Source organism: Salvia miltiorrhiza, chromosome 2, assembly GCF_028751815.1.
Source record: "Salvia miltiorrhiza cultivar Shanhuang (shh) chromosome 2, IMPLAD_Smil_shh, whole genome shotgun sequence".
Lineage (NCBI taxonomy): Eukaryota > Viridiplantae > Streptophyta > Magnoliopsida > Lamiales > Lamiaceae > Salvia > Salvia miltiorrhiza.
The window spans coordinates 37,758,741-37,772,317 of NC_080388.1; the positions used below are offsets into that span (position 1 = coordinate 37,758,741).

Genomic DNA, 13,577 nt, shown 5'->3' on the forward strand with positions numbered 1-13,577 from the left:
AATTTAAAACCGAACCGCACCAATATCTATCGGTTCGGTCGGTTTTTGCGGTGTGATGATTCAATGCCTGCACACCCCTAGTTAGAAGAAAGTCAACAAGTAAGCTATGAGTTAGTAGTCTGAAAACTGAATATTGTATTCAAACGCAATCAAGGAAATTACTTCAGCAGTTACGATTACGTAACCCGTGGATCAGTCTAAGGAAACTATCTGGTTAGTTGACTTGCAGCTCTAAAACAAAGAATCCCAAATCAGTGGATTCTCTTATAAATTAGAACTTTAGACGTAGGAGAGTTTCTTCGAACCACATAAAACTTGATATATATTTTACTTTTTGTGCTTACTTTTTCGTATTACATTAACTGTTATTAAATTGCAATCAACCATCAGCACAACATATAATCAGCATCAGCTGAAAACAATTATTTGCCATACTTAATATCAACGAAGTTGCTGATCAAACTAAAATTAGACTAAGCTGAAAAGTTAACTTGAAGATTTTAACTAAGCGAGTAACTTAACCACCACATTCTGCACATACGTTATCAGTCCAATTAATTAGCTTACGAGTAGTCAATACGATTGCTAACTGGACAGTGGACACTCATTTAGATGGACATACTTGGATTACCAATCAGCTTACATTTCGATCAATTGAGCTAAATCATTCCAGTTGACTCATAATCAGCTAAATATGTTCTAGATCAGCCACTATGGAAAAACAATGAAAAAATAGTCATATTTATGATTGAAGATTCATATTTTAATATTATCCTTCCGTCTTAAAAAAATAGTCATATTTTTTTATAGGATATTCATAAAAAATAGTCATATTCTATTTATGAATAGAAGATATTACGCTTAATAATTAATATATCAATTTTTTTTATAATACCATTTATCCATTCTCAATATATCAGATTACTTTTATTAAAAATTCCTACCACTCAATTTCATGACTATTTTTTGAGGATGGAATGTGACATCATCAAATGCGTAAATTTATGGATTTTTTTTTTTACTTTGAACAAGAAGTTTACCGTCTGATTAGCATGTCACACCAAGATTGAACTTTGGGTCAAACAAACATCTACGCTAAAATAAAAGAGAAAACAGCCTGTGAAAAAGACAGCTTAAGAGATTGTGCCTCGCGCATTACAGGTTGTACATTTAGTTCAATTTATGAACACACAGGCCCAAAAAGGGAATAAAAAGGCAGCCACCATCACTTTCCCATGAATCTATAATACAGGCAATTAATTCCTCTTTTTCCTCCTAAAAGAAAACCCGAATACCAAACCCGACCCGAATAGACCAGTACGGATTTTATTCGGGTACAATAAAACGCCCGCCTCCCAACAATATATAAGTTCATAGCACTGCAGCTATTAATTTACCTGTGTTAGTTTTTGCAGCTCATTGATTCCGATTCAAAATTTGATTGTTGGTTCATTTCGAAAATTTCTATTTATTTTTGTCGCCTTCCTTAATTTTTGGAAGTAGGCACGCGCGGAACAGTTGGTGGATTCAAATGTGTGCTGAGCTTCTGTTGCTAAGATCTGCTGGCGGTGAGTTGTTCGATCACGTGCTCCGCGTGTGGTTGGCGTGTGTTCTGTTTGGATTTGGAAGTTTTTGTCTGCCTATTATTTGAATTTCTGGAGTTGTTGTCGGTGGATTTGTGTGTGGTTTGAACTGAAGTGGACTGATCGAAGCATTTTTTAATGCCGGGGGAGGAAGGAGGTGTTAGCGATTGTGTTTTTTTTGGCTTTGGAATTGGAGCTGCGGTGAGCGTGTGATTGAGGATCTAGAAGCTCGACTAGAAAGAAATTGTGTTGTCATTTGCGGCTTGAGTTTTGAAATGGTACCTGGTCCGACAATCTGATGAGGCCTACAAGTTTTGCGATGCCTGGTTGTTGCATTTGTTCGTTTTGATTGTTGCACTTTGAAATTTGATTGATAGGAGATGAATTGGATGGTGAGCAATAGCAATGTACTGAGGCATTGGCGGTTTTAGTGTCCTGAATGTGCTTTTTGAATGTGATTGACGGCATATATTATGTTTCTGTTTAAACGTGAAATGCCAGTAGGTCGTTGATAATGAGCTTGATAGATGCGTCAGAGACGTGAATGCCAGTAGCCTTGTGAGTATATTTGGAGAACAAGAAGGAAACTGTGTCTCTGATGAATTGAGTAAAACTAATATATCCCCTCACTCTCAATAAGTTAAAGATCCTTATGAATTCTGCTAGTCTCTTGGAAATGTATTCTTGCTAAACTTAAACACTTTCACCTTCCTAAGGTGAGTTAGGCCACACTATAAAATTCATGAATTACTTATGAACAATTTCAGGTGCTATGATAAAGAGTGTTTCGCATGAGCTGTTGATGTTCTCATAATTTATTAAGGAATCTTCTCATTAGACATGATAAAGTTTTAGTTTCACGGTGGTCTGTTGGTGGTTTTGTGATTTTTGTTCAAGCACACAGTTTAAACTAGATATAAGACAGATTATGATAATAATTCATTCATCTCTTGCTTATTCTTCAGTGAATTAGTTACAAAGGTGCAAAAATCATAGGTGTAATATGCTTCTATGGAAATGTGCTTATGCAATTTTCACTTTCTTTTGGATGACTACATTACATCATCGGCAGCCGTATTAAATGTCTGATGACATTAGAGATATTATGGAGCTTCCTGTACTTGGGATCACTATTTGCTTTCACCACAAGATCTTTTGCCAAAAAATCAAGTACAAGTATTGGCTTGTCTTGAGACTACCAAACCTAGACTAGCTTCAATCAAACTGAAGCATTATAATATTTCTCAGTATTGCCTATGTTATTTTCGCCTCTATGCAGATACAATTATTTGCCAGAGATGGTCTTTTATGAGGTTTCTTTAAAGTGGATGTGCTTAGCAGAGATGGTCTTTTATGAGGTTTCTTTAAAGTGGATGTGCTTAGCAGAGATGGTATATGATATGACTAGATTATATTTAAGAGGATCTAATCTGTTTTTTATTGTGTGTTCTGATCTATAATTTCTAGTTATTCTTGGGTACATTTAGTAGTTCAGTATAACTCTGGGTTGTTCATTTTTCTTTTTAGGTTATTTCGTACATTCTTTCCTAATTTCGTATGTGTAATTTGTTGATGTTTTGATCATTGATGGATTTCTTTCTTCGGTCTTTTTATCCCTTTTATGTTGATCTCAGGGAATTCGTCATGACTCCAATCTGTTTTCAGGTTGAATGGCCTTAAAAATGTAGGACTTGCAAAGGAAGTTGATAAATCAATGAGTTGCAGTCTTTACTGTAACTGCGCAAAGCAGTTGTGTTTCTATGGGGTAAAAGTGGTACCGAGATGATATTGCAGTTGAAAAACTATGGACATGGAGGATATGCGAGATGATAATCAACCTTTAGAGCAGAATTCTCCAAGTGGTTCATGGTGGCCTTCGGATTTTGCTGAGAGTTTTGGATCTATATCCTTGGAATCTAGAAATGAGAATCTAAGGACCAAAGAATACAATAATAAAGAGAAGTATGACAGATTATCATATAAAAGAGCATCACAAATCCTGTGGAGCACAGGAGTGCTTTCTGAACCAATTCCAAATGGTTTCTACTCTGTTGTTCCAGTGAGCTTTAAAACCTCAACTAATATTTTCTGTTTTATGTTTTTTGACTTCTGACTAAAATGAGGTTTTCAACTGTTATTAGTATACTGTTTAATTCACCATCAGTAGGTCCTAATTAACCTTTTGAGTATGCAGATGGGATAGAGGTCTTATTTTTATATATATATATATATATATATATATATATATATATATTAAGTGATAAGTTCAAACAATGTTGTCACTGTCAGGATAAAAAGCTCAAGGAACTATATGAAGATATACCTACATTGGAGGAGCTTAATGCTTTGGAGCATGAGGGTTTGAGGGCTGATGTTATTCTTGTAGATGCCGAGAAGGATAAGAAGCTTTCTATGCTAAAACAATTGATTGTAGCTCTGGTTAAGGGTCTTAACTCAAATGCTGCAGCTGTAATAAAGAAGATTGCTGGATTGGTGGGTACTTTTTGGTCAAATTAAAATATTATCTTCACTTCTACAACTTTGTCAAGTTTTTTACTTTATGGTCTTCTCTTCCCTCTTTAACTCACGTTATGGTTATAATAAGTTTTTCCAAATATACGAACTTCTATTAAAGGGTTTACCTTCAATCCAGTTAGTCTAGCACCATGTTCTTTCCCGAAGTGTCAGTATCTATCATACTTTTTCTTTCTTATACTTAACTATGACACCGTGACAGAGATAACGTTTTACTCCATTTGAAGTTTGTCAACATTCTGTCCCTGATGTAACTTTTGCAATCTATATCTTGAGGAGATGATACAGAATTTTGTATGTATTACTCCCTTCGTGCCATTATTGTTGGCTTGTTTTCCTTTCTGGGGTGTCCCATTAATATTGGCCTGTTTCCATTTTTAGAAATGATTTTACACTATAAACAATGTGGCCCCACACATCTTTACACACTTTTATCCTACAACCTTATGTAGGGAGGGAGTATATTATTTGTTGGTGCTTGCTTGTACGATGCACACAGTTCACTTCTGTAGGCCTTGAAGTGTGTTATCTAATTTTCTTGAAAATAGACTGGGTTATATTTTGCATGCTTTATATGGTTTGTGTTCAGTTGATTCCTAATTTCCACTTCATGTGAATGTTCATCTGTCTCTCTGGACAATCTTGGTTTGTGGTTCTGACATTCAGACTTCCTTTATAGGTATCTGATTTCTACAAGCGGCCAAATTCAGAAATAAGCCCTAAGAAAGCTGCTCAGGAAGAATCCTCACATCTATCTGAAAGTCGAGGTGTGCAACTGCTGGGTCAAATACGGCACGCTTCGTGCAGACCTCGAGCAATATTATTCAAAGTTCTTGCCGATGCTGTAGGACTGGAGATGAGGCTGGTGGTGGTAAGCTTCATTTTAACCTGAATATTTTACTTGTCTTATTTATTTTGATAAAACATTCTTGTTGCATTACCTTTGACTGGGACTTACTGGATTAATTCTGTAAAGTTCTTTATGTTTTATGCTAAAATTAATCTCGTGCCATGTGGGTTTGTCCTGTCAGGGTTTACCTACGGAAGGAACTTCTGAGTGTGTGGACTCCCACAAACATATGTCTGTGTCAGTCGTATTGAATTCTGTAGAATTGCTGGTTGATTTGATGCGGTTTCCTGGCCAACTGATACCTCGGTCAACCAAGGCTATCTTTATGTCTCACATATCTGCTGCTGGGGAGAGCGATTCTGCAGAAAATGATTCTTGTGATTCACCAATGGAACCAAACAGCCCCCTGTATGGAGTTTCGGAGCGAATTGATCCTGAAAGGTTAACATCTAATACCTTTTTACTTGCTAACCTAACTATTCTATGTGTAATGAAACTTTTCAGAATTTTGTATTTTCTTTGACGAGGGGTGATGAATGTTCATCTGCTCTTACAAAATGATATATTTTTCTTGTAAATTCAAACATAGTTGTTTAAGTCTTTTCGTCAAGAAAAAGAACACTTAGTAATTTGAATTCTATGCAGTGCTGAGAAAGATGACGGCTTGCTATATCAACGAAGACTGGAAGCTTATTCAAATGCAGCTGGACCTTCATTAAGAAATATGATGCTGCGGTCAAATTCAGTTGATAGAAAACTGAGGTGCTGAATATGGCATAACCTTTTTCTGTCACGTGATGACGTGAAACATACTTTGTTTTCATATTAATTTTCCTTCACGAATCAGGATAACTATTATTACTGGGTTCATGTTATTGTCTCAGCTTGTCGCGCAGTGAACCTAACATAGCCGCTACATTTTGGCGAAGGAGCAGGAGAAAGGTCATTGCTGAACAAAGGACTGCAAGTTCAAGGTTTACTTTAAACCCTGGCCTCCTGTTTGATAAATTATGTTGAGCACAAAATTTTTCTCTTTTAAGTGTGCGTGTGTCTCCCTCTCCTGTCAATTTTAGGTGATTTATAACTAGATAAGATCCAGTTTTTCCATGTGGAAGTGGTATCGTTACCACTTACCATCACATGGGCTATCACATTTATTATAAGTGAATATCAAACTGGAGCATTGTCTGTATTGCAGCATTTCCGTTTTTTCTGTAGATAAAGCCATAAACATAATCAGGAAAGTGTAACTACTTGAAAGCCAATTAAGAAGTTGCCATATTGACAAATTCTGTCTTTCTTTCTTTATGCTCATTCCCTGGAACTGTTCTTGCGCTTCCTAATGTCTAAAGTTTTCCAGCCCAGAGCACCCTTCACTTCGTGCACGTGGTCGTTCCATGCTTAGTGGAGATAACAAATCTTTCAGAGAGTATTCTGTTGATGATGCTACATCCAGGTACATTAGTGTTCCTTCTGTTTTTTCTTTGTACATATTTCAATCTTTCAGTTTGTTTCTCAAACTCCAGAGCGAGTTAGCTAAAGACAACTCTGGTTTTTGATATGGAAATGAATCGTTTTTGCTACCAAAATATTGTTCATTTTAATGTGGAAATCCCCAACTTCATTAGATTTTTCCTTTGTGAATTCATAAAAAAATAAATAATAATTTACGCTGAGAGCCTGAGAGTAAATAAATAAATGCCATTGTTATGCATTGAACCTTTCTGCGCGGATGTTATTTGAGATCAAACAGAATCTTGGTAGAACCTTCTTTCATTATCTGAACATGATTATGTGTTACTAGTTTTTGTCTGGGTTTCTTGTGTTCTCTAAATCAATGTTTGCTGCAGGTCAGAGGGGGCATCATCATCAGAAACACGTCGGCTAAGAAGAAGAAGCATTAGCATGACTCCAGAGATTGGTGATGACATCGTAAGGTTAATATCATCTTTCTTGCAGCTAAGATTTGGCATAATTTTAGCACACAAGTTCATTATTTGGTTTTTGACTTGCCCCTAGTGGATGGTATTTTCTTAGTGGAATTTGATTTAAAAATTGGCTTCTTAAAGTTATGATCTAAATATTTAAAAGAAAAGGAGAAGCATTCAGTTGTTAAATAAGCCCCCTGCCCGCCTTTATGATGCATTTTTTTTGTTATTAATAGCGTATAACTAGTGCAGTTGCCTTTGAGTAACTTCCATCCAACATTTGCATGTCAATATCAACTTACAGCTGTTTTTGTAGATCTTATAAAGCACGTTCAAATATGGTGTATCATGATTGCTGCTCTTGGAATTGTTTACTTGCAATGGTTCAGCTTTCTTAACTCTTGTTTATATGTAAGGGCTGTGAGAGCAATGAATGAATCACTAAAGCAGAATCGTCTTTTAAGAGAACAAGGCGAAAGTGGCTCATCTAATTCAGGTCAACCAGAAGACGTATGTTTCCTTTAACCTTTGGTAACATCGTTGCTTTCCGTTTCCTTCTCTGCACTAGTTTCTACTAGTTTTAAGTTTTTAACATGTATTATGTTCCGAAAGTAGGCTTTTGATTTTGTTATGCTCTTATGCATTTATACACCATGGGTATCTTTAGCTGCTGCCCTGCTACTTTTTCTCATTGTTGACTGCATCTATTATATCTCTCTATACATTTCTGCAGAACTTTTCTAGTTTGAACTTAGTTTAGTGAATCATCAAGAAAATAGGAGTTATTAGCTGCACTTATTTCTTCCTGTACCTTTCTCCAAGTCTTTTTAATACCTTGATCTATCTCTTTATCATTGTTGATTAACCTCATTTGGAAACTCAGTATCATTCAAGAACGGCTCCTATGAATAAATAGTTACTATGCCCTTTACATTTTATTGTCCAAGGACAATTTTATACATGTTAATATGTTATGGCCAATAAGTTTATTTGGTCCCAGTGGTAGGCATCCTGCAATCTGCATTTATTGGTTTCCTTAAAAATGTCAAAGATCATCAAAAGCAAAGTTATTCTTATTGTTTCAGATTATATGTTGGTTTTTCACTTCATTTTCCAATTATTATGTTTATTTGGTTCACCTACAATTAGCAATGCTTGTACTGTATTCAGGTTAATGATACTCAACTTGATGATTGTACCAAACTGTCTGGTGACAATTCAACTATTTATGCCCCTCAGAGGCAGCACAGTTCCCAGAAAGCAATGTCATTACCTTCATCTCCACATGAGTTTAGAAGTCAGACCCCAGAACACAGTGGGATTCCCAGGGTAAATGAGGAAATGGTTTCAACATGGAACAGAATTCTGGACTCACCAATGTTCCAGAATAAACCTCTGCTGCCATATGATGAGTGGAATATTGACTTTTCAGAGTTAACTGTTGGCACTCGCGTTGGGATTGGTTAGCTCTTTTACTTTAATTATATTGATAAAGCTAAAGATATGTAAGTGAGAGAAGTGAGTGAAGCGCCAAGGTGGTCAAGGCATTCCTGGATTTTGAGAAATGGAATTTATGGAAAGATGCCTAGTGTTGTCCTATTTTTTGAAAATGAAATAAATAATGTCCCTTGTGAGATGTGAATAATATTGAAATTAAAATGGAGAAATTTTGGCCATATTGTAACTGCTCTTCTATGTTTGTGAGTTATTATACTCCGTTTGTTACTGCGGTTGGCGTCTCTAACTCAATTATAGCTTACAACTAGTGTTCCATGTTTACATGCCTTATTTTGTACTTATATGTGGTCAGGGTTCTTTGGGGAAGTTTTTCGTGGAGTTTGGAATGGAACTGAAGTTGCTATCAAAGTGTTTTTAGAGCAAGATCTCACTGCTGAAAACATGGAGGATTTTTGCAACGAGATATCCATTCTCAGGTGCAGCCATTTTTAGCTCTAGTGGCTGGTTTTCTTCTGTTATGTCATTCTAATGTCGAATTTTTCTCTCTCTTTTTTTTTTCTTTCCTTGCAGTCGCCTTCGGCACCCAAATGGTACTTTCCTTAACCTGCTTTTATTAATTTCTGAACTTTTGCTTACTCATGTCATCTAGCTACATGCATCACAAATTTTAGACATGACTATTGAGAAAACATGGTTAGTACATTTTCTGTATTACATGTGAAAAGTTAGTACTTATTAGAATCATATCTAGGGCTGAGCAAGATATCCGAAACCGAAACCGATCCATACAGAAATATTAAAATATGATTTGGTTTTTTGGTTTGTTTTTTTTTTTTTTGAAAGAATGGTTTTTCAGTTCGGTTTAGTTTTCTTAAAACCAAACACAACCGAAAACAAATTATATTTATATAAATATATGAATATATATATATATATATTTATGTATACATCTATTACAATTTTAATATTAAATTTCTAACCTTAATGTCTCAGATCATTTTCACAATCCCGTGTAATATATATATAAAATTTTAAAATTAAATTTCTAATATTTATTTTGGTTGATTGTGATGAATGATTCAATACTTATAAAGATCATAATTGTTAAATTGTTATATACGCGTTGAAATGAAGTATGAATAATGATAAAAAATACTCCCTCCGTCCCACTTATAATGGTACACTTTCCTTTTTAGTTTGTCTCATTTATAATGACACTTTCTAAAAGTAGTATGTGGTCATTATCCATTCTACACACATTAAATAAGTGATCCCTACCCACTTTACACTCTTAACACTTTATTCTTAATCTCCATGCCCGTGTCATTATAAGTGGGACATAGGAAGTACAATTTAATTTCACCTTTATTTTTCTTTTCTTTTTTCAATTTTTTTTTTCTTTCGGTTTTTTGTTTTTTTCGGGTTATTTTGGTTTGGTTTTGGTTTTAGTAGAAAACCGAATGCACACCCCTAGCAGACATACCCTAGCAGACATATCCATGTTTAACTAAAGTGTTGAGATTCCTTTGCAAGTTAGTATCAAACCTGAAATCTTACTTTCATGAGTTCATTTTTGTTAAGTCATCGGTGGTTTTCCACTGAGGAAGAATTTATTGGAAGATCAAGCCTCTTACTTTTTCATATTGGAATTGGAACATATATCATACATATAAAGTGTGCTCTATGGTGATGTATTATTTTAAAAGTTCAGCTGTGGGAGAAAGGTAGGGGAATTGATCTCTTGATGTGAATATAGCAAATATTCAAAATCAGTATGTGGATAAGTAATGAGAAATACGAGTAGCTATATATATTGAGATCTAACATTGACTTCATGCTTTTCCTGCAGTAATCCTATTTCTTGGTGCCTGCACGAGACCTCCACGGTTATCAATGGTTACTGAGTACATGGAAATGGGGTCATTGTATTATTTGATTCATCTAAGTGGTCAGAAGAAGAAACTTAGCTGGCGGAGGAGAATCAAGATGCTACGCGACATATGCAGGTAAGTAAACCTTTTTTTCTGATTCAGTTTTTCTTCACGCCATAATTTTTTTTCATTAATCAAAATTGTAACTGGTATTATTATTTGAATTTGTAAACTAAAAATCAACTACTTATAATCAACTGATGAGCATTATATCTTACACTCCTAGTGGAGACAGGAGATAGTAATAATTAATTTCTTAAAATTCAATTGGATAAATGTTTTACTTAAATACTTTTTAATTTGATGGAAGTGATGAAATTTTGATAATATCAACTTTGTCAGTGGCCAAATGAAAGTGAGTGAAAGATTTGTATTGCAAACTTGAGATATGATTTCACAAACATCTTACAACTGCATTCTCAGCTATTATACTGGGTTTAGCTCAATATCCACTACCTTATAACAACTCTGTGCGAACATGTCATCTTTCTATTCACTCATCTCTAATGTCTAACTAACTCTACTAGCCTCATGTTACACTCGATGCAATGCATGCAGTGCGCATGCTGTGATTCTCATGACAAATTTCCGAGAAACAATTAAGTTGCTAGTTTGTTCAGAAATTTGTGTTTTGCACCACTTCCTTTTCCTGGAATGATTAACTTTTCTCCTGCTGTGTTGGCTATCAAGAGGGCTGATGTGCTTACACCGCATGAAGATTATCCACCGTGATATCAAAAGTGCAAATTGCCTTGTGAACAAGCATTGGACAGTTAAGATCTGCGACTTTGGACTATCAAGAATCTATATTGATGTACCTGTGAAGGACTCCTCATCAGCCGGCACACCAGAATGGATGGCTCCTGAGCTCATTCGAAACGAACCCTTCTCAGAGAAATGTGACATTTTTAGCCTCGGTGTTATAATGTGGGAGCTCTGCACTCTAAATAAACCCTGGGAGGGGACTCCACCTGAGCGGGTAGGCCCAACTATCCTGTTTCCTTATTATATTTATAATTCAATGTTTACAGCTTATTCATCTTCCTTAATTCCTATCTTGTTTAGGTTGTGTACACCGTTGCAAACAAGGGAGCTCGTTTGGAGATACCCGAAGGGCCACTGGGCAGTTTGATTGCAGGTATTGATATGCAGTTGAGACGTTTTAAACATGTTACCATTTGCCTTACAATTTCCATTAACTGCAGATTGTTGGGCGGAACCCCATGAGCGACCGAGTTGCGAGGAAATTCTCAACCGCTTACTCGATTGCGAGTTAGCACTTTGCTAACTCAACGCGCTTCTTGTACAGAAAGAGAAACCTTCATTACTGAGGTTTTCCATATTCGCCGGCTCAAATTTTTTAACTTTGTTGTGATTTTTTCATGAGAATGCCTTTGCGTTTCGCCTTGGGTTTTCTAATGGAAACATGATCATTGTGTCTACGCAATCGAATCATGAATTTTTCTACTCGCGTTGGCCCTAATCCAAGCAGTCAGATGCAGACACAAGAATTGTCAATTTTTCCACTCGCGTTGCCCCAAAATCTGTTACTATTATTGAAGTGTTTATTTCTACAAAATTTTGGTATATCTTTATTTTAAATTCTAAGGACAATATAGTAATTTAGTCTCTCTCTCTCTCTCTATATATATATATTTAAAAATTTGAAGGTCGTATGAGCCTAATTAATTAAATTGAGCAGCTCAAGGATACACCCAATTATACAGGTGAGGCCATTTTTATATTAATAAGCGCCTTTATAATCAAGTTGTGAAAAGTCCATGTTCGTCGGCATAGTTATGGGGGATATGCTCGTAGAAAATTGGAGCTGGAAAACCAAGTTAAAAAAAACCTTACTCATCAAATGCTCGTCGTATAAATGCGACACGTTTTCTTCACACTCTACTCCCGCGTTCAATCTTTTTGCCTCCACACTCACATTATTTACTCTTGAGAAATAATTCCTTCACTCGACTAGCGGGACTTGTCAGGATGATCATTACCTCTTGCTGTATTTTGATTTCACTGTGACTAATTGGACGGACCCGTTTGTCTGACAAGCTTCTCTCTCTCAATCTTATACCATCGTACATTTACTTACCAATTATTTATTATTCTACATTAATTTATTACTCCATTATTTTTTTGTACTCGACGTCCAGTTCTTAAATATTAGACCTATCTCCAATAAAAAATAATTTAGTAATTTAATCTATATGTTAGATTTATTTATTTTAATATAAGATGAGAATTATTTTGAATCTAAAATTTCATGGAAGTATTGGATTTTTTAAAAATCTATTTTGAGACTATCAAATACTCTCTGCGTTCATTAAAAATAACATATTTTCTATTTTCGTCTGTTCCACGAATAACGACCTAGTCCAAAAGTAGAAATAATTATGGCCATTAAACCTGAATCTCTGAGGCATTCTTATTAAATTGCGATTTTATAAATAAAAGAAAAAAAAGGAGAAAAAGCCTAAATTAAAACCCTTGAAAGCACAGATGAAGCAGACTAAATGCCTCATTAAAACCTCCATAAAGAAAATCAAGTGGGAAAAACCTTAGGAATGAAAAAGAGTGCCCATCTACAAATAGAAAATAAAAGTAAACTGAGAACAATATAAGAAAATAAAGCAGAGGCGGAGGGGATAAGAGCAATACTGAGCTTCGGACTAGCCATCATCCAGTAAATACTATTATCCCAGAAACAAATCCAACAACGATCATTGGAAGCTTCAGACTAACCATCACCTCCCAAGTAGCCATACTACAGTGCCGCCCGAAGCCATGGTAGAATTACGTGTACAAAACGTTCACCAAAGACCACGGTGATATCGAGCCAAACAGGAGCAACACAGCTAACAAAGGAAATCCGCAGCCGCGTATTCACGCTGCCACAAAAGAGGAAGAACCCTCCAACTCCAAAGGCTCGGCCAAGAAATAGTAGAAGCCTCGCGGAAAATAGCAAAACAAAAATGGTGACAGAGCCACAAACGCCAGTAGATCCGACCAATAAAAATGCAACTCCGGTTGCGAAAGTGCCATCAACACCGCCAACCTCGATGAGGCAAAAGCTTCCCTAGCCGCGGAGCCACCATCGGAGCCCGACCCGTTGTTGCCCAGCCTCTAGTGCACCATAAAACTGAAAAAAGCACCGGGGAACGCTCCTAAACCCAACACCACAAATAAAGTAGGAAAAAATGGAGCCATCCGAAGAGTGGCAGCCGAACCTGTTACTAACCAGATCCATGCAAACCAAACATAGACCATCATGCGAAGATGGCAG

At 35.9% G+C, this 13,577-nt stretch overlaps 1 protein-coding gene across 5 annotated transcripts; it reads left to right on the top strand.

Annotated features, from left to right (window-relative positions):
• The first annotated feature begins 1,242 nt into the window (after window positions 1-1,242).
• On the top strand, window positions 1,243-11,916 carry LOC131012298 (serine/threonine-protein kinase EDR1-like). 5 transcript variants are annotated; one of them, XM_057940229.1, is made up of 17 exons: window positions 1,243-1,568; window positions 3,249-3,642; window positions 3,873-4,076; window positions 4,798-4,989; window positions 5,150-5,409; window positions 5,614-5,730; window positions 5,853-5,942; window positions 6,329-6,424; window positions 6,819-6,905; window positions 7,313-7,406; window positions 8,067-8,358; window positions 8,707-8,830; window positions 8,925-8,944; window positions 10,204-10,360; window positions 10,976-11,264; window positions 11,351-11,423; window positions 11,491-11,916. In XM_057940229.1, the coding sequence occupies exons 2-17, from the start codon at window positions 3,388-3,390 to the stop codon at window positions 11,571-11,573; spliced, it is 2,433 nt and encodes an 810-aa protein (XP_057796212.1). In that variant the 5' UTR covers window positions 1,243-1,568; window positions 3,249-3,387; the 3' UTR covers window positions 11,574-11,916. The 5 variants fall into 5 exon arrangements, with proteins under 5 accessions (XP_057796212.1, XP_057796216.1, XP_057796213.1 ...); XM_057940233.1 differs by having other exon boundaries at window positions 8,136-8,358; XM_057940230.1 differs by having other exon boundaries at window positions 1,251-1,975.
• The last annotated feature ends 1,661 nt before the right edge of the window (window positions 11,917-13,577 follow it).

Coding starts and splice junctions, on each gene's coding strand:
- LOC131012298 (XM_057940229.1), top strand. CDS start 3,388: ATGGACATGGAGGATATGCGAGATGATAATCAACCTTTAGAGCAGAAT. Junction 3,643..3,872: donor GTTTCTACTCTGTTGTTCCA/GTGAGCTTTAAA, acceptor TGTCACTGTCAG/GATAAAAAGCTCAAGGAACT. Junction 8,359..8,706: donor TGGCACTCGCGTTGGGATTG/GTTAGCTCTTTT, acceptor ATATGTGGTCAG/GGTTCTTTGGGGAAGTTTTT.